This window comes from Schistocerca gregaria, chromosome 6, assembly GCF_023897955.1.
Source record: "Schistocerca gregaria isolate iqSchGreg1 chromosome 6, iqSchGreg1.2, whole genome shotgun sequence".
In the NCBI taxonomy this organism is placed as follows: Eukaryota; Metazoa; Arthropoda; class Insecta; order Orthoptera; family Acrididae; genus Schistocerca; species Schistocerca gregaria.
In genome coordinates, this window is record NC_064925.1 from 360,427,135 (window position 1) to 360,448,614 (window position 21,480).

The 21,480-nt window shown below is 46.1% G+C and overlaps 1 protein-coding gene across 1 annotated transcript in view; it reads right to left on the bottom strand.

Annotated features, from left to right (window-relative positions):
• The window catches only part of LOC126278173 (nucleolar protein 4-like), a 688,925-nt gene that overhangs the window by 173,014 nt on the left and 494,431 nt on the right, over window positions 1-21,480 (bottom strand). Inside the window, exon 2 of the mRNA XM_049978069.1 lies at window positions 8,994-9,045. Within this exon, the coding sequence (XP_049834026.1) occupies window positions 8,994-9,045 (52 nt within the window). The remainder of the gene's footprint in view (window positions 1-8,993; window positions 9,046-21,480) is intronic.

Consider the following 21,480-nt stretch of genomic DNA (forward strand, 5'->3'; position numbering starts at 1 on the left):
CGCGCCACCTCTCGCCTTTCCAGATCCCCACCCAACCGCAGCGGGCTTCATTTTATTATGACTAGTCGTGTATTCACGCAACACAGTGTAGAGTTTAAGAGTAAGATGGTCAATTTCTTGGATACTAAAGACAGAAAGAAGAGGGAGAAAGTTACGGACCACGATAACTCTAGTGGTTCTCAAACTTCGTTGCTCAGGAACCAATACTGACGATGTTGGGTGGCATCTCGGACCGCATATGTACCAATGTTACACTGAAGAGCCAAAGAAACTGGTACACTTGCTTAATATCGCGTGTGGCACCCGCGACATGGTGTTGACTCAACTAATGTCTGATGTAGTGCTGGAGGGAACTGACACCATGAATCCTGCAGGACTGTCTATAATTCCGTAAGAGTACCAGGGATTGAGATCTCTTCTGAACAGCACGTTGCAAGGCATCCCAATATATTCATGTCTGGGGAGTTTGGTGGCCAGCGGAAGTGTTTAAAATCAGAAGAGTATTCCTGGAGACACTCTATAGCAATTCTGGACCTGTGAGGTGTCGCATTGTCCTTCTTGAATGCCCAACCAAGTCCGCCGGAATGCACAATGGACATGAATAGATGCAAGTGATCAGACAGGATTCTTACATACGAGTCACCTGTCAGAGTCGTAACAAGACGTATCAGGGGTCCCATATCACAACTGCACACGCCCCACACCATAGCAAAGGCTACACCAGCTTGAACAGTCCCCCGCCCGCTGACACACAGGATCCACAGATTTACGACTTTGTCTCCATACCCGTACACGTCCATGCGCTCGATACAATTTGCAACGTGTTTCCAGTCATCAACAGTCTAATGTCGGTGTTGACGGGCCCAGGCGAGGCGTATAGCGTCGTGTTGTGCACTCATCACGGGTACACGAGTGCGCCTTTGACTCCCCATGTCGATGGTGTTTCGTCGAATGGTTCACCCAGCATGAATGGTACCAGTCCTTTTATTTGTTAGTCACCCGCTCGTTCCTTCGTCATTACGATGTTCACTGCCCTGCTGCAAATCCAATGACTGCCTCTCTGCACTTTTCACAGGAAATCCATTCCCCCTTCTTTCTTCATTTATCTTCTATTTCCTGGATTATATGGTCGATATCCCCATGAGCCCTGTCATCTATTTTAGCGGAAGGGCTGCACTTTTGCCACGTTGAAAGATTCACTACATTCGTAGTTGGTCCCGTTCTTGCAGGATCTTTTTTCGGCCGCAGCGATGTCGGAGATCTGGTGTTTTACCGGATTCCTAATTTTCACGGTACACTCGTGAAATGGTCGTGCTGGAAAATCCCCACTTTATTGCTGCCTCGGAGATGCTGTGTCCCATCGCCCGTGTGCCGACTATAACACCACGTTCAGTCTCACTCAAATCTTGATAACCTGCCATTGTAGCAGCAGTGACCGATCTAACAGCTGCGCCAGACATTTGTTGTCTTATATGAGCGTTGCCCACCGCAGCGCCGTATGTGTTTCAATACGCAGGCCTATATCAGTTTCCTTGGCGCTTCAGTGTATTATTATTGGTAACTTACATAAATTAGTAAGTTAGTCAGTTAGTAAGTCAGTTAGTAAGTTACGATCCCGCAGTTGTGAGTCAGCAGAAAAGCTCACTCTACAGATGTCTTCTCTGATAGCAGGAAATAACAAAATATTACAAACAAGGGCAGAGTCATGTAGGAAAGGCCGCGTGGCACTGGTGGTTGGTTGAAACAAGATGGATTTTACATCACTCGCAGCACGAATTCAAATATGAAAATTGGCGATAACATTTCTAACATTCTCTATAATTATTTAGTGCCAAAAAAATTTCAACATTTTTGACTAATTTTACATACATCCCCCCCTTAATAAAGAAGATCCAACAACGATTGATGCTTTTCGTCACAGGGTTGTTTACCCGGTGCGAGAACCTTATGAAGTTTCTCAACTAACTCTAGTGGAAGCCGCCGCTAGAGCGGTGTTGTGTACTACGGAGAGTTTTGCCGTTGAACTTCCGAGATGGTAGGTAGTAGTAAGAATCGGGCAATATAGTACTTCGTTCCACATACGTGTTGCGAGACAGACACGATCAGAAAATAAGAGGAATTGGAGCTCGTTTGGAGGTTTATGGACAGTCATCCGTCCCAGGCACCATACGTGAATGGAACGTGGGGAGGGGGAGATGGGTGTGGAGAGTACCCGGTAACACACCACAAGGTCGGTTGGGTGATATGGATGTAGACATGATTATATATTGTAATATTAGTAATTTTCGCCTCACAAACATTAATATACGCTCAGTAGTAAACGCCTGATGGCCTAAAGTTATCGAACAATTGTAAAGTATAAGAAATGAACCATCGCATAGCAGCGACAGAATCTATTATTCATTATCTTTGCCGTTCTTGCGCGGTGCCTGTAAATCTCTTCTATGTACATCTCGTAATGGTGTAAAAAAGAATTGGTTCAAATGGCTCTGAGCACTATGGGACTCAACATCTTAGGTCATAAGCGCCTTATAACTTAGAACTACTTAAACCTAACTAACCTAAGGACATCACACACACCCATGCCCGAGGCAGGATTCGAACCTGCGACCGTAGCAGCCCCGCGGTTCCGGACTGCAGCGCCAGAACCGCACGGCCACCACGGCCGGCTAAAAAAGAATTCTGTTGTTTGAAGACAAATGAGGCTTTGGGCGCCTCACCTTTTACTGTTTGTATTCCATGAAAGGCGGAAGCGGACTTGCTGCGTTCCGCACCGGTATTTTGTATTTCATGTGAAAATATTCAGTAAATATGCTAACTGTTATTTTTCCAATCAGAAAACATGTAGTTTCTTGTAACTGATTACGAACAGACGGCATCAACAGGACATTTTGACTTTTATGTATGAAGTATTTAACCACAATGGTCATCTATTGTAATTTAACATGAAAAGGTACGTAGCATTAAAAAAAAAACGTGTGTTAAAGATAAGTGTGCTTATTTTCATAAATTAACCTTGATGATTTCCATCTCCTCATTTACTTGAATGTTAATTATTTTGTATTAGTTTATCACCAGAAATTACGATCACGCTGATGGGGCGAACGTAGCATGAGGCAGAAGGAACATTATCGTTTTCCTATTATTTCTGAATCAGCTTTTTTTTACTGTGTAGTGTTGCATTTCTTTTGAAGTATATAAATCTTCTGGTCCCTTAGTGTTGTTCCGGGTATGGCTACATCGCCACTATAAAAATGCACAGAAATGATAATGTTTCTTCCGAACGATCTCAAATAAATCAATCTGCTGCTCTTCTTCAAAATAATCCAACCAGGTATTTAATGCTCAACGTATGTTATTATAATAGTGTAATCAATCCCTGATTCTGTTGCCAAGTGGCCCACCAAAATATTCACTTTTTCGTCATTTTTCAAAAAATATAAAATAACAATTATTTTTCATTTCGCCCCCCAAGGGCAACGCTACAATATTCGCAGTGAAAAGTTGTGCCAGACCTAGATTCGTACTACGAGCGGTTGCCTTATCATTAGGCTATCTGGGCACGCTACGGCCAGACGCAAACTTCCTCATGTTGTCAACCATGTGTCTACAACATGCACTCGTATATCCTTTATGTGTATGTATGTCCAAAGAAACATTGCATCAAACGTCTGAGCAATACAGGCACTGCAATATAGTATTTATACACAGGGCTCGCGACTTTCATTTAATATGTCTCCCCTGTACTAGAATATGCATAATGGATGTACTGGTGCAGGTTGTAGACACATGGCTGACTACCTACAGAAGTTTGGTTCAAAAAATGGTTCAAATGGCTCTGAGTCGACAAACAACTCAGAACTACTTAAATCCAACTAACCTAAGGACATCACACACATCCATGCCCGAGGCAGAATTCGAACCTGCGACCGCAGCGGTCGCGCGGTTCCAGACTGAAGCGCCTCGAACCGCTCGGCCACCACGGCCGGCTACAGAGGTTTGTCGCTTCCCGCGCCCGGGTTCGATTCCCGGCGGGGTCAGGGATTTTCTCTGCCTCGTGATGGCTGGGTGTTGTGTGTTGTCCTTAGGTTAGTTAGGTTTAAGTAGTTCTAAGTTCTAGGGAACTGATGACCATAGATGTTAAGTCCCATAGTGCCCAGAACAATTTTTTACAGAAGTTTGGTCCGGACGCGAATCGATTCGAGTCCTGGTCCGGAACAAATTTTCACTGTTCTCATTCTATTATGGTTCAAATGGTTCAAATGGCTCTGAGCACTATGGGACTCAACTGCTGTGGTCATAAGTCCCCTAGAACTTAGAACTACTTAAACCTAACTAACCTAAAGACATCACACACATCCATGCCCGAGGCAGGATTCGAACCTGCGACCGTAACAGTCCCACGGTTCCGGACTGCGCGCCTAGAACCGCGAGACCACCGCGGCCGGCTCATTCTATTATACAGCTGATGGTGTCTGTATTAGCTAATGCGATAATTTTTCATTATCGATTCGAGTCCTGGTCCGGAACAAATTTTCACTGTCATCATTCTATCATACAGCTGATGGTGTCTGTATTAGCTAATGCGATAATTTTTCATGTATTTCAAAGCGGCTGTAGTTAACCGCAGTCCCTGATCCTACAGACCTGCATGCATGTTGCTAGGAACATCGCATCGCACTTCTGAAGAACACGGGCACTGCAATATCGTACGCATGTAGATGTCGATGCCTAAGTGAGGTTGGGAGGCTACGGCACCAGTACGGCTTGTACGGGCACGCTACGCCATTTCCACAGTAATGAAGAGCAGAACGTGTAGCTGGTTTCCGCAACGCTGGAAAGTGGGGCGCGGCGGCAGTGGTGCATTTTGGTCCGGTGGCACTCGTCTCGTATTCCGCGACGGCTTGCCCGGAAACCACGGCCACCGTTCCGGACCGGAATAATTCCTAACCGCGGCCATTTTCGGCAGCGAGCATCCGCGACCGGGAAATGCACTCGGCAGCACACAACAATGCGCGGCGCGCGCGCGATGATTGAGTGATTCGGCGTCACGTTCCGGCAGCCAAATTACTCGCCCTCGTTACGACGAGCTAATGGGAGCCGGCCCGGTTATTCAATAATGGTAATGGGGCCATTAGAGCGGCGGGGTCCCGGCGCCGCCAAAAAACAACAGGCGCGCTCGCTCCTCCGCCGCTGCCGCGTATTTACGAGTGCGTCCGAGTCGCGGCTGGCGGCGGCAGGCGTTGGGAAACTGTTTACCCCCGGGGAAGTGTTTATGTGCAGCCAAATTAGCCCCGTACCTGCCGCGCGCGCGCCGACGATGTTGACGTCGCGTTAATATTCCGGGGCGTATCTGGCTGCGCCGTCGCGAGACGCGCCAGGGAAAGCCGGCGACGGAGGAAAGCGGCGAGTCACGCCTGGAGCCTCCAGGAGGCCCGCTGGCTGCTCTCCGGCGCTCTCCAGCACTGCGCGGAGCTCGTCCGTGTGAAAAGGTTTCACTCGTACGGTGAAGGACGCGAACGTGCTGCATGTGAATAGCGATAAGTGGTATCCTGTGGAGAAGACGGATTGACCCTTTATTTTACGAGGGAAGATTACGTGTCACAGATTTTTCTCGCTGCGCAGCGGTGTTAGCGCAACCACTAAAAGATAAGGACAAGACAGAAAGAAAAGTTCTTCGCCTCCGTAGCTCAGGGGTCAACGTGTCTGGCTGATATGCAGAAGACCCGCGTTCGGTTCCTGGGATTGGCAGCAGCTTCGTCATGCCAACTGAGCAACTACTATAGTGAAAAGTAGCGGCTCCAAGATCAAGAAAAGCTGACAACAGCCGGAAGGTAGATATGCTGACCCCATGTCCCTCCACGCCGCATCCGAATCATGACATTGGGAGAGAATGACATGGTGGTCGGTAATTCCTATTGGCCCGCCTGGGCAAGAATAAAAACAGAAAGAAATGACTTCATTTAGTTACAAATAACAAAGATAAAAAATGGTTCAGATGGCTCTAAGCACTATGGGACTTAACACCTCAGGTCATCAGTCCCCTAGAACTTAGGAACTATTTAAACGTAACTAACCTAAGGGCATCACACACATCCATGCCCGAGGCAGGATTTGAACCTGCGACCGTAGCAGTCGCGCGGTTCTGGACTGAAGCGCCTAGAACCGCTCGGCCACCGCGGCCGGTAACAAAGATAAAATCTGGAAAAAAAGGTCATGTTGCATACTAGAAGTGCGCACTGACTGCATTCGGGTCTCGTTATTTTATTTTTATTTTTTTTATTTTTTTCCTAAGTTTCCACCAAACTCTTCTTGCGCTGCTATGGAACGTGGTATAATGGAACGACGACAGTGAAAACCCGGCCCGGGGTGGCCGAGCGGTTCTACGCGCTACAGTCTGGAACCGCGTGACGGCTGCGGTCGCAGGTTCGAATCCTGCCTCGGGCATTGATGTGTGTGAAGTCCTTAGGTTAGTTAGGTTTAAGTAGTTCTAAGTACTAGGGAACTGATGACCTTAGAAGTTAAGTCCCATAGTGCTCAGAGCCATTTTTTTTGACAGTGAAAATTTGTGGCGGACTGGGACTCAAACGCGGAGTTCCCACCCATCCCCAGCGGTCGCCTTACCACTAGGCTGTCCGAGCATGTTTCACGAACAGACCCGAACTTCCGTATTTCGTCAATCATGTGTCGCATCGTACTCGTACTTCTTAACAATACAGGCACTGGTGACCCTTATTTTCATGATAATCACTGTGGTACATTTACGGTGAGGAATAAATCGAGGTAAAGAAGAATCGTGATAGACAATTAACACAAATACAATGCATGTTGTCCCGGTCAAGTGGAATGAGTGGAGTACTACGACTCACACAAAACGTATTAGACGGCGGGGCCTATTAGTCCATGTGCTGCATGAAAAAGCAACAATAGGCATGTGTGGGTAACGTAAGCGGTGGATCTGAAAATGATTCGACCTTCATACTTATTTATATCAAACGGTCCTTTTTCGGACATGGCTCCCTCATCATCACTTAAGTCCCCTCTAAAACCCCACGAAGCTTGTAACAGGATTTCTGTAAAACCATGGATATGTAAACTGAGATTTAGTTTCTTTGCCTTACGCAACATCTTCAACCATTAAGTACATTTACAACCTAAGCAAGTCTACACCAAATGAAATACAAAGCTAATACACGTTTGCATACTATGAATTGGATATTGCTAAGACGATAACATTCCAAAGAATTCACAGGGGATTTGTACACTGTGCGAGATTATAATCGTTGGAATGTCATTGCGGAGTTCGGAATTCATACATATCATAAACATGTGTGTGTGTGTGTGTGTGTGTGTGTGTGTGTGTGTGTGTGTGTGTGTGTGTGTGTCTTCCACATCCCCTCCTAAACCACTGGGCCGTCTTCAAAAGAAAGTGGTACACACATCCCCTACTGTCTGGCAATAGTCGCTGTGTGTGTAAGACTTACCTATCATAGTTCGGGGATACGACGTCATAAACACCGGGATGCGTGAAAAGCTGCCACCTTATGTATGACGAAAAAATGGCTCTGAGCACTATGGGACTTAACATCTATGGTCATCAGTCCCCTAGAACATAGAACTACTTAAATCTAACTAACCTAAGGACATCACACAACACCCAGTCATCACGAGGCAGAGAAAATCCTTATGTATGACGTTTAAATGTTACTAACTCTACTCGCAACACATTTTGCAGACAGAATACATATATGCAGCTGCAGGTACCGATATATATCATCCTACGACATGTAGTTCAAGAGATATGACGCCAAAAACACTGAGATGCGTGAAAAAAATTGGGGGTCATGCATGAAGTTGTAATACAACCATTCTTTACTACCAAGACACTCATGCCATTGAGTCAACTTAAGGAAATGCTTTTGACAGGTTTCAGCTGCGAAGCGCAGTCGCCATCTATAGAGCTATGAAGACGTGTTGCCACACAGACGTTTACAAAATCACGTTGTACACATGCGAAATAGCTGCGGTCAGCGACCAGAAACTGTCCGGGATATTACACTACAAACATAATTCATGTTGTGTTTTCGTTTCTAACAGAAAATTGGCAGAATGAATACCCGAGAAACGCCGGTTTTGTCAGCTTGTATCTTCATAAAATTGATGGTAAAACTGTGGCTGATTGAGATCGTTCTTATCTGGGAGTTTTATTTTGGGCATAATTATTTCAAATAGTTCAGACAATTTTTTTCAGGTGGGACACGAATCACAGTGTTTATGTTGTCTTATGTATGGTTGGCTATTTAACATTTTTTTAAGCCTGAAAACATGTGCCGTTTCTTTATACCTTAGGCGGAAAGTTCATTTTTCTTGTGACGTACAAGGCAGGGCAAACTTTCAAATTATAATCTGTAAGCTACGTTGCGTTCTTTTATGGGTATGTTTGCACTTACTGTTTGTAATGAATTAATTTGTTACTTGAGGAAAAAGTTAGCATTGCATCAGTACTCTGTTCAGCATTTAAATTGGAGATATGGAATCCATCCAACAGAAGCTCCAGCCCATAAGAATACTTGCTGCAACATCCCTCTTGGTTTCATTTAGTCACTATGTTTCTGCATACGTGATTCGGGAAGTCGTTTACGTCTACTGCTTACTGGTTACATCACTACTCTCGAAGTTGTTCCTATCTTGGATAATTATTTTGATGATTGCCTACTGTCTACCAGAAGATCACACTAGTAGTTTTGCATACCAGTACCTACTTGATTTACTCCCCTTAAGCTTTCTGTTCCTCTTAATAACGGCGAATGTGTCGTGAGTATCTGTAACTACGCGAAATTTATAGTAGCGGCAGTGATTCTGTTTTCATATTACCACCTACTTGATATCCCCTCCTTAACCATTTTGCTCCTGTTACTGGCGACAAATGCAGTGTGTAACTGCAAGGTAATTACAGAAGCCCCAGAAGCTCGATTTGCTGAAAAACGACTTACCTTGAAAGTGCTCCTCGTCAGGCATCTCGGGTTCCGGTGTCGACACGTTGTCCTGCGAAAAGAAGGAAATGCTTTAGAATTTCAGTCAGAATAGTGTGGATATAGTGAGTAATTAATGCAATCACATACAAAATATAGAAGTTTACTGATCTACGCTTAGAGGAACAATATCTTGTGATATATTGTATCGGAGTCCTCTCTTTGCGAAGATAAGCTAAACATGAAGCTGATAGAATCCCGAAGTTCTAATATTACAATATACACTGACTGGCAAAAAGTTATAGGAAGGCCCTTCATGTTATGTTAAGAGCAAAATTAGTATTGTACGTATGTATGTTGCATGTTAACCGGGGACCTAGAAACGACGGAGAGGCTCCGTCCCTGCCGCAGCCGCACTGGTCCACAACCCCGCGACGACTACCGCAGTCCACTTCGCCCCTCCGCCGCCACACTACGAATCCAGGGTTATTGTGGGGTTCGGCTCCCGGTGTCATGATGGACACTCCCCCCCCCCCCCCTCCACAGCCCCCCCCCCCCCCCCCCCCCCCGATGGAACGCCTCACACGAGACGAGTGTAACCCCTATGTTTGCATGATAGAGTACTGGTGGTGTACGCGTACGTGGGGAACTCGTTTGCGCAGCAATCGCCGACATAGTGTAGTTGAACCGGAATAAGGGGAACCAGCCCGCATTCGCCGAGGCAGATGGAAAACTGCCTAAAAACCATCAACAGACTGGCGGGCTCACCGGACCTCGATACAAGTCCTGCAGGCGGATTCGTGCCGGGGACTAGGCGCTCTTTCCCACTCCGGAAAGCCGTACGTTAGACCGCTCGGCTAACTGGGCAGGCTAAAATAAGTATTGGTGTCGGTGGTGCTGAGAAACAGCTGAAATCGTTAAAATGGAACCAAGTTTCAAGGTCCGATGAAATCCCTATCAGATTTTATGCTGAATTTGCACATGAATTAGCTCCTCTTCTAACTATAATCTATCGTAGATGTTTCTAATAAGAAACCGTGACCAGTTCTTAAAAAAAAAAAGCACAAGTCACACCCGTCTACAAGGAGGGCAATAGAAGAGATCCACAAAACTACCGTCCAGTATCCTTGACATCGATTTGTTGTAGAATATTAGAACACATTATGAGCTCAAACATAATGATGTATCTCGAACAGAACAACCTCCTCCATGCCAAACAGCATGCATTCCGAAAACATCGATCATGTGGAAGCCAACTTGCACTTTTGTCACATGATAGCCTGAAAGCTTTGGACCAAGGCAGGCAGGTAGATGCATATTTCTTGATTTCCGAAAAGCATTTGACTCAGTACCATGGCTACACTTATCGTCAAAAGTACGATCATATGGCGTATCAAGTGAAATTTGTGACTGGACTAAGGACCTTTTTGGTAGGGAGAACGCCACATAACTCTTTGGGCACTGCTGGCTGGAGTATCCCACTGGGTCAGATGTGCCGTCTGCCTCCACGCACAGTAGCCCGTTTCATTGCAAGGATGTGTTAGTTGTGTTGTATGTGTATCTGTCGTGCATAGGTGAGTGTAACGAATGCGTGTATAGTCTAGTGTTGGTGTTGTGATCAAGATGACGATGAGAGAAGGAACAGGGTGCAAGCCGGTGCCGGCACATAGCTTACTGCCCATAAACAGCACCAAGGAATTCTGTTACTACCTAGGCAGCAAAATAACCCAGGAAGGACGGAGCAAGGAGGATATTAAAAGCGGAGGGCATAAAGGGCATTCGTGGTCTACTGGTATCAAATACAGGACTTAACTTGAGGAAGAAATTTCTGAAAAAGGTACATTTGGACAACAGCACTGTATGGTAGCAAAATACGGACTATGGGAAAACCGGAAAAGGAAAGAATCGAAGAATTTGAGGTATGGTGCTACACAAGAATGTTGAAAAATAAGTGGACTAATGAGGTATGCAATGAGGACGTTCTCCGGAGAATCGGCGAGGAAAGGGATATGTGGGCCGGCCGCTTGGCCGAGCGGTTCTAGGCGCTTCAGGTTGGAACCGCGCGATCGCTGCGGTCGCAGGTTCGAATCCTCCCTCTTGAATGGATGTATGTGATGTCCTTAGGTTAGTTAGGTTTAAGTCGTTCTAAGTCCTAGGGGACTGATGACCTCAGATGTTAAGTCCCATAGTACTCAGAGCCACTTGAACCATTTGAATATGTGGAAAACATGACAAGAAGAAGGGCGAGGATGGTAGGACATCTGTTAAGGTGGTACCAGAGGGATCTGTACATGGTAGTTACTGTAAGGAAGACAAAGATTGGAATTCATCCAGAAAATAACTGAGGGCGTAGGTTGCAAGTACTCTGGGATGAAAAGGTTAACACAGGAGAGGAATTCGTGGTGGGTCGCATCAAACCAGTCAGAAGACTGGTGGCTTTAAAAAAAATTAAAAAGACCAGAAAGAGGGCCGTCGAGTTTAACTTCCTCACACAACACACTGGTCATGATATAAAATGTCACAAGCCATCACTTCGTGAGATACTGCGCAGAGGTTTGGATTGTAATGGGCGACATTGGCACAAAGACTGGTGATCAGTAACTTCACGCCACAATCTCTCACCCCCTTGCCGGCCAAATACTCGGAGCGAAAATTACACACTTCATAAGGCTTCGAACAGGCTTACCTCTGAGTCGAGCGCCACATGCAGGCGAGCGTTAGGGACCAGGTTACATGCAAGTAAAGAAACATGAAAGGGAACGGTGTACTACTCTTCGAAAGAGGTCTGCAACGCCGTGGTTCTGTTACGCAATAGCGATAGAAGTACTAGAAACGTGCCACAGTTTCTTCCAATGAGACACAGTCGGAAACGCGTCTCGTATATACAATACCATAACAGCAATGCAGATACGAATACTTCTGTGTGTGTGTGTGTGTGTGTGTGTGTGTGTGGAGATCGATACTCTCAGGTCGACTGGCAGGCGCACGAGTCCGCGAGATGGCCCACCTGTTGCATCTATCAATTTTCCGCGTCTTTAACGGCGACCGCGAGAGTGTAGGGGAGTGGGTGGGGGTGGGAGGGTTAGGGGGGGGGGGTCCGCGGCCTGAGACAATTTATGATTGCGCGGGGGGAGCGCCGAGAGGTGGCTGTAATTGCCAAGCTTATCTGCGCCAGCCGCAGCCGCAGCCGCAGTCGGACCGAAAAGGCCGAATAAATAGGGCGTGCTGGCGCTGACCCGCGCTCAAGGCCGCGCCCACAAGTTGTCGCCCCGCGTTTTCGCGGCATGTCGTGTACTGAACTTCACGGAAAGACAGCTTATTTACACGCCTCTTCTAGGCGACTAGTGAGTGATGTTCAGTTAAAGCGATATTCATCATACACTGACGTGACAAAAGTCATGTAATACCTCCTAATATCGTGTCGGAAGTCCTTTTGCCGAGCTTAGTACAGCAACTCGACGTGGCACGGACTCATCAGGTCGCTGGAATCCCTTTCAGAAATGTGTGTGTGTGTGTGTGTGGTTGTGTGTGTGTGTGTGTGTGTGTGTGTGTGTGTGTGCGTGTGTGGTTTGAGGTTTTCGGGCGCTAAACAGCGTGGTCATCAGCGCATAGAAACAGGAACACATGCGGTGGAGGGACGAAGACGGACAGCGAACAAGGAGAACGGCTAAAAGACACAGACCTGACGCAGTTCCAAATCCTCACACACAGAGGCAAAACCAGAGGAGAAGAAACGCACTAAAAAAAGGAAAAGAAACGCAAGGAAAAGAGAACAGAAATCGAAGTGAAACAAGTAGGTAATCGTGACTGGCGGACCTGTTGCCTAAAACCTGGGTGAGCCAGTCACCCAGCAGCACATTAAAATCCTCTCCCTAAAATCCGAGGCAACAAATGGGACAGGACACAAAGACCTTAACCACAGTCGTTGCGTCGTCTTGCAAAATAGATGGCAAATCCGGTGGCAAGGAAACCACCGCCCTCTGGTCGGAGAATAAAAGACAGTCAAGTAAAATGTGGCGGACAGTAATGTGGACTCCACAAGCAATGCAGATTGGTGGGTCCTCGCGCCGGAGTAAAAAACCATGCGTTAAGGGACTGTGCCCGATGCGGAGGCGAGTGAGCAGAACCTCGTCCCGCCGTCCTTGCAGAAATATTGAGGCATAATGCGTCAATAGCCATGCATAGTTGCGAAAATGTTGACGGTGCAGGATTTTGTGCACGAACTGACCTCTTGATTATGTCTCATACATATTCGATTGGATTCATGTCGGACGATCTTCGCTCGAATTGTCCAGAATGTTCTTCAAACCAACTGTGACCTGTTGATATGGCACATTGCCATTCATAAAAGTTCCCTAGCTGAATGCCTCAAATGGTCTGCAAGTAGCCGAACATTACAATTTGCAGTCAACAATAAGGGTGGCTTGTTCAGAACCTGAGTCCATGGCTTCGCGGGGTCTGCGCCACACTCGACCCCAACCATCAGATCTTACCAACTGACCAGACCACTGTTTTCCAGTCGCCAGGGTCCACCCGACATGGTCACGAGCCCAGAAGAGGCGTTGTAGGCGACGTCGTGCTGTCATCAAAGGCACATGCATCAGTCGTCTGCTGCCATAGCCCATTAACCCCAAATTTCGCCGCACTGTCAAAACGGATACGTTCGTCGTACATTCCACACTGACTTCTGCGGATGTTTCGCGCAGTGTTGCTGGTCGGTTTGCACTGACAACTCTAGGCAAACGCCGCTGCTCTCGGTCGTTAAGTGAAGACTGTTGGCCACTGCGTTCTTTCGCGTTGTCCGTTACGAGAGGTAATGGCTGAAATTTGGTATTCTCGGCACAGTCTTGACACTGTTGATTTCGGAATTTTGAATGCCATAACGATTTCCGGAATGGAATGTCCCATGCGTCTAGCTCCAACTACCATTCCGCGTTCAAAATCAAGTAATTCCCGTTGTGCGGCCGTAACTACGTCGGAAACCTTTTCACATGAAGCACCTGAGTACAAATGACAGCTACGCCAATACACTGCCCTTTTATACCTTGCGAGCGAGATGATACCGCCACCGTTTATCCTATGACTTTTGTCATCTGAGTGTAATTTTCGTTACAGACTGAAAATACAGTATCAGATCAAAAGTATCCGAACACGCACCGCAGTACACAATGCTGTAAAGTGTCTTCATATTCTTCCGCATTTAGTGTTTCCTTAGGCGCGATAAGGGGATCACACACTATGGAAGACGCTCCCCTGACCCCCCAAAACGGTAACACCACTTCCTCTGTACTTTGCAGTTGGCACTACACATGATGGCGCAAAAAGCTGTCTAGGCATTCAAAAATGGTTCAAATGGCTCTAAGCACCATGGGACTTTGCATCTAAGGTCATCAGTCCGCTAAACTTAAAACTACTTAAACCTAACTAACCTAACGACATCACACAAATTCATGCCCGAGGCAGGATTCGAACCTGCGACCGTAGCAGCCGTGGGGTTCCGGAGTGAAGCGCCTAGAGCCGCTCGGCCACCGCGGCCAGCTATCTAGGCATTCGCCAAACCCATATCCGCCCATTGGATCGCTGCAGAGTACTGCGTCACTCATCACTGCGAATAACTCGTTTACGCTAACTCTGAGTCCAGTGGCACTGACTTCCGAAATGTGTGTCTTATGAGGAGCGATCGACCATTATGCCTCATTCTTTTTTACTCTCTGTGCACACACTCATTATGCTAATACTGCTGGTAGGACTTTGGAGCTCATGATTATCACTTCCGCCGATATCTTGTGATTTTTTTGAACCACCATTCGCAATGCTCGAAGGTCACTGTCGGTGAGTCCATGAGGTCTGTCAGGTCTTAGTTTCGCTGTTCTTTCGCGTTTCCACTTCACTGTCACATCATGAGCAGTTGGCTTGGGTAGGATCTGTTACTCAGATGACGTCTAATGAGTAGTCCATGTTCCAAGTCACTAATCGCCCGTGGCTAAGTCGCAGTTGCTAATGTGACTGTTTTACTTTTAAGATAATCATGAAAAACGGTTGCTTCTCAATCGGCCACCGATGGAATGGAATGGATACTACAACACTATTTTTTTCACAGTGTAATATATCCGAAGTACTACCTTCCTTGAGACTGGAGGTTTTTTTTAGGGGGGGGGGGGGGGATTAGCCGAGCGGCCTAAGGCGCTGCAGTCATGGACTGTGCGGCTGATACCGGCGGAGGTTCGAGTCCTCCCTTGGACATGGGTGTGTGTGTTTGTCCTTAACATAATTTAGGTTAAGTAGTGTGTAAGCTTAAGGACTGATGACCTTAGCAGTTAAGTCCCATAAGATTTCACACACATTTGAACTTTTTTTGGGGGGGGGGGGATGTATACGAGTTAATGTTTACAGTGTCTTGACTGCTTCGTGGACAACACGTAGTCACTGGAATATGATTTGTAACACTGTTGCATCTTACTGCTGGGTAGGGTAAGTATTCATTACTGGTAGCAGTGCCCACGTCCGCGGATAAACAGCTGCAATGTTATTCTTTACGTTACGTTGTGGTTCAAAAATGGCTCTGAGCACTATGGGACTCAACTGCTGTGGTCATTAGTCCCCTAGAACTTAGAACTACTTAAACCTAACTATCCTAAGGACATCACACACATCCATACCCGAGGCAGGATTCGAACCTGCGACCGTAGCAGTCGCACGGCGTTACGTTGTGTTTATATGAATGTTTCTATGATGTTTACAGGTTCTTAATGGTTGATTACATGCTAACAGTGTTCCTTGACGTACATCTCACTTATGGGGAAGCACGATGTAACAGATGGCGTCTTTGTGCAAAACGATTTCTAAGGAGGAGGTTGCGAAATCCAGGTCAAATTTGAAGACTTTGATGACTGTCATCGTGATACATCCGAATTGTTTTGTGATCAGATAAATCTTTTTGAAACACCCATCATGTTTGTTTTAGTGGAAGAAACGATACGGAGAGAAGAAAATAATATTTGACGCTGTATATCGTGCATTATTTGGTCCGCGTCGTGTACTGCGGCAGCGGCAAGCTCGGCTGCAGAGGTGGACGGGTCCAGAGCTGGTCGGTGGTCCGGCCGGACGCGGCTTGTGGGCCAAGGAGACAGCGGTGCAAAAACCAGAAGGCGGGCGGCGTTCCCACCTGACGGCTTCCCAACTGGAACGCCAGCTGATCTCTCGCCCAGCGGCTCCGCAAGGCCGTCGCGCCGCGCCGCGAAAACCAAACCAAGCCGGCTCGTTCTCTCTCGTCTTAGCATGCCGCGCACTTTCTGCTCGCACTTGTTACACAGTGACAATCAGCACCGGACCGGGATTCGAACTTGGGACCTGTGCTCAACCGACCAAGCTATCCAAACTCGGGTCACGACCCGCCCTCACAGCTTTATTCCACAGTACCTCAGTTGCGAATACAGGTCGTGAGTCGAGCTTGGATAGCTTTGTCAATAGAGCACCGGCCTACGAAAAGTAAAGGCCCCAGGTTCCAGTACCTGTCCGGCGCAAAGTTTTAATCTGCCAGAATGTTTCAAATTACCGCACACGCCGCTGTAGAGCAAAAATTCGTTCTGGAGATAAGATGTAGTTTAGCTTCTTAGGCTAGGATGCAGAAAAAGGGGCTGGCGTCACTCGAATTCTTCCAGACATAGCCGTGAAACCTTGAAAGTGAGTTGAATAGATATAAAAGTCTAGTAAACAGATAGGGCACAGATTCTTCTAGCCGCGCGGGGTAGCCGTGCGGTCTGGGCGCATTGCCACGGTTCGCGTGGCTCTCCCTGTCGGATGTACGAGTCCTCCCTTGGGGAATGGATGTATGTGTTGTCCTTCGCGTAAGTTAGTTTAAGTTAGATTAAGTAGTGTGTAAGCCTAGGGACCGATGACCTCAGCAGTTTGGTCCCATAGAACTTACAAAAAATAAAAAATAAAAGTTCTTCTACTTAGTTGGGGATCGGTTTAAACCCTTTTCATGGTATCCTAGACATAATGTTACAGTATCTTATTTTGCTATAAGTTACTTTATATTATAATTCCAAAAACAGTGTACTATAACATAGGGCCACTTGCGCGTTGAACGACCTACCATAGAGATTGAAGACTGCACGTCTTGATAAAACATCAAAAAATAAAAACAAAGAGCTGGCGGGCAGTGAAAAATGTTCAATCAAACTTTCTATTAACTTCTGATCGTGCCCTTCTTTCTAAACTATGGCACTTTTTCCCACGAAACTTCTTGCGATAAGATACCACATGGCAATCATTCTGCGAATACGTTAAAACAATACGGCGAAATCCAATGCGAGTACGGATTCAACCGAAATAACAAGGTTTACTGTCACATATATCGTAAAACCTGACAGCTTAACAAATATTACGTAGAATGCTATTCCGTTCGTGTCCCATCACTTGCCGAAAACGTTGTCACGATGTTTATGGTGATCCGGAGCTCCACCGATGAACTTCTAGAGATTGTTGAGTGACGTACTGAAAACAATGCACAAATGTGCAGATGACGGTATGCGCTGTGTGTCTCGTATGGAAACAAACTTGTTCCACTCACTCAAGGTACTTCCTGTTGTCAGCAGCACAGCCTGCTTTGTTCCTAGCTTGCGTTCAATACTGCTAGGTACTGTCTCTGATGTGTTTTTCCGGCTGTGTTAGTTGTACACTAGTAGTGGTACACAGCAGTATGGATAGCTTTACTGATGAAGAATCGACCGATATGCATTTCGTTTACATGCTCAAAGAAAATGCAATGGAAAAGCGGCATGATGACGCTATGCTCAGCTGTTCCCGCAGCCGATTACAACCACATCACAGAAAATTTGCATCTCCATATGGGCATCCGCGAATAACCGGATCCTTTCGTGCTAGTACCTTTTGGTAATTGCATGTTACAGGCTTTTTCACTGTAGTGAATGTTTTTTCACGGAAGCAAAAATAATTCCGGTAACAAACCAAACAAATCACAATTACATTACTACCCTGTAACCACAGGTCTCTTATACCGAAATACTAATAAAAATACCCATTAACAACCTCCGAAATTTTGTCGCCGGAGTTCTGGTTCACCCTGTATTCAACGTGCGAGCGAGATGACACAGTGGTTAAGACACTGGACTTGTTTTTGAGAGGACGGTGGTTTAATTCCTGTCTGGATTATCTTCCGTTGTTTCTGTACATCGCTTTAGGCACGTTCTGGAATGGTTACTTGAAATGTAAGGTAAAGAGTAATATTCTTTCCTTTCTCCTTTGATACATATAACAATTTATTAAACAATTTCTGATGTTTTCTCAGCGTGATTGCAAAAAGTATGTTCTCACATTAACCAGGAAATTTGCCGATTCCATTTTTATACAAGCATTTCAGTTTATTAAATATTAGATGTCGTCTCGTTATAAGGGACAGTGTATAGGGCCATTATCCCAACAGCAGCAACACGAAATTATGTTGTCGCTAATAAAAAAAGGGACCTCGATAGTGACAGAGCACTAATTTTCGGTCAAACTGCTACGCAGCTAAACGGGATGTATGTATATTTCGGCACGACTGTATTTCGCGAAATGCTACACTCTCAATGAGGACTGATAGATTTCAAAAGTAGTAGTTATTCATCCACTCATATAAATTTTAGAAGCGAAATATCTCCCAAAATGCCCGGATCTTGCACAGCGGTAGAAAGCATGCTTTATGCTCTTCATATTCATAAAAATTCTAATAACAGACGTCAGCTAGCAATCTGGCTTAAATACATCGATTTTGCAAATAATTGAATTATAAGCGTATTTCTTCTTCACTCCAACTTGGTTGTAAGTTTCCCACAAGCGGAAATGGAAATTAAGCAACTAGAAAAAGTGAAGCAGCTGTTATTGATACAGATAGATAAATTGCCTTAGGCTGTCTTACCACATTTTTTTCAATAACAGCGCTACGCCTAGAGACGTTGTCGGGAGGGGGTATTTTTGTACCACGAAGTTCTGCCTCCGGGCTAGGCGGATGTCTGGCGTTACTTTGGAAGCTCCGGCCCAGGCGTCAACAAGATAAAGCAGATCCTATCGGAGAATAGTGGGGCCCCGAGGCTCTGCGCTGGCAACGTCAGCTGTGTCGGCCTGGCTAGACACACACGGGGCTACGGCATCTATGTCTGCAGGTGCTGCCTTGTATCCGCGTTATTCAAAGCAGAACGGGCAACCGATAACTGTTGTAAGTTTTCCAGACGTTTACACCAGAGTTATTCATAAGAAATTGCGGTCGCGCGGTTCCAGACTGTAGCGCCTAGAACCGCAAGGCAATCCGGCCGGCTCCACAATGGCATATAGGCCTACAACACAATTTCTTTGTTTTTTGGGCTCTCCCGTCCCATTTCTCTTCCCTGTTTCTAGGTAACTGGACCCAGATATTTCCCGAGTCTGTAACGTCTTTTTTTCGCTAAAATTATAAATTTTTAGATGTTCGGTATCAAACAGAGACGACGGCTTGGGTGCAGTTTCTATGTAGTCTATTAGGCGACGCGTTACTTACGTACAGGCTATAACAGCACAACACCACATGTATGAGTGGCCCTATAGTTTCATGATCTTCCGATAGGCTGCAGTGTTATATGTAGTCTTCAAAATGATGTCTGCAGCGGAGTTGCGTTCCAAGCAGACAGTTGTCACTGAGTTTCTTTTGGCAGAAAACTAAAGCCTCCCAAACATTCAGAGTCGCTTGCAGAGTGTCTACGGAGGCCTGACAGGGAACAAAAGCACGTTGAGTCGTTGGGCGAGACATCTATAATCATCGCGACAAGGTCGCGCAATCCTGTCCGATCTCTCGCGTTCCGGCCGGCCGCACACAGCTGCGAAACGTGCGGACACTCTTATTCCATGTGATCGACAAATCACGAACGAACTTCTCATTCCCCGTGACAACCCAAGGTCTCACACAAGTCTGCATACTTGAGACGAGTTCATAAGACTTTACTGGACTGTTCTGCCTCATCCACCCTACATGCAGGATTTCGCACCTTCCGACTGTTTGCCTCCACATAGGATGCACTCCGCGGGAAGCAGTTCGTGGCTAATGGGGAAGTTATTGATGCAAGCAAGACGATGGCTCCGATGTCGACCAGTAGAGTGGTACCGTGCGGGCATAGAGGCCTTCCCAGACCTAAGGATAGGGCCGTCGCATTGAAAGGAGATTATGCTGAAAAATAGAGGTTTGTAGCCAAATGAGTGGGCAGTAATATGCTGTATTGGAATCGTGAATAAAACCAACCAGCATTGTTGCATTACTTACTAAACGCCCCTCGCAACAAATTGAAGGAAAAGAAGAAAGCAGGCTGAATTAATTGGAATAATCTTAAGAAAATGAAAACATCTACAAAAGAAGTGGCTTACAAAACATAAGGCCGATTCTTGAATTTGCGCATCAGTCTGAGACCCTTAATAAGCTCGCTTAATTGAAGAGACAAAGACTAGTCCGTTTCGTCACCGGGTCGTTTAATTAGCGCTCCAATATTGCAGAGTGATATTTACATTTGAAATTCCGAAAGCGTACGTTCCAAGAGGAATCGGGAAACACGAGCCTTTCGGAAACAGATCAGGGAAGGGAGGAAATGATAGAGGTACCAAAAGTACCCTCCACCATAGACAATAAAGTGGTTTGCATGGTATAGATGTAGCTGTTCATTGTGTGCCAGTGCAGAAACACGTGAAAAGCTTAGTCGAAATAGTTAGATCACACTGTGAACAATGACATAGATTCATTTCCTTCTTTTACTGATAATTTATACTTATTCAAGAGAAGGGTGCCATTTTCACCCTCGCCAGCCGTCTCTGTACTCATAGCTGAGTTGGTATTCATCATCTAATAGTGATGTTGTCGGTATCAAACTATAATTATTGTAATAATAATTGGTACAAATTCTGTGCTACCCAAACACAAATACAGGAAACGTATTTGCTATGATGAGAGCTGGTACTCTTATTTGCTGGTTGGGAGTTCTGCTGTTATAGCTGCGAGTCAGGTGAGTAGAATAATTTAAAGAAGAAAGCCGCTCCCTTCGTCTGCCTTCCTAGCTCAGTGGTCAGTGTGTTCGGCAGCTACGCAAAGCACCCGGTTTAGGTTCCTGGTAACACTAGGGATTTTTCTTGGTGGGAGGACTGGAAAAGGAGCTGCTTGAATGAGAAGTAACGGCTCTAAGGTCTATAAGGCTGAAAATGGGCGGGATAGCGGTGCACTGACCACATGGCCCTCCATACCGCATCCTGATGGCTTCATTGGCAGAGGATGACACGGCAGTTGACCAGACCTGCTTGGCCCGTGTAGTGCAAGAACGCGGAACTTTGCTTTCCTTGCCTTTTCCCTGTGGAACGTAACGTTTTCCCTGTTTCTTCACTGCTATGAGCTGTGCTTTTAATTTTAATCCCCGCTAGGATTCCCAACCAGACTCTGTATAAAGTCGAATTGACAACTCAGCTGAGCAGCCTAAAGAGAGGACACCATTAACCC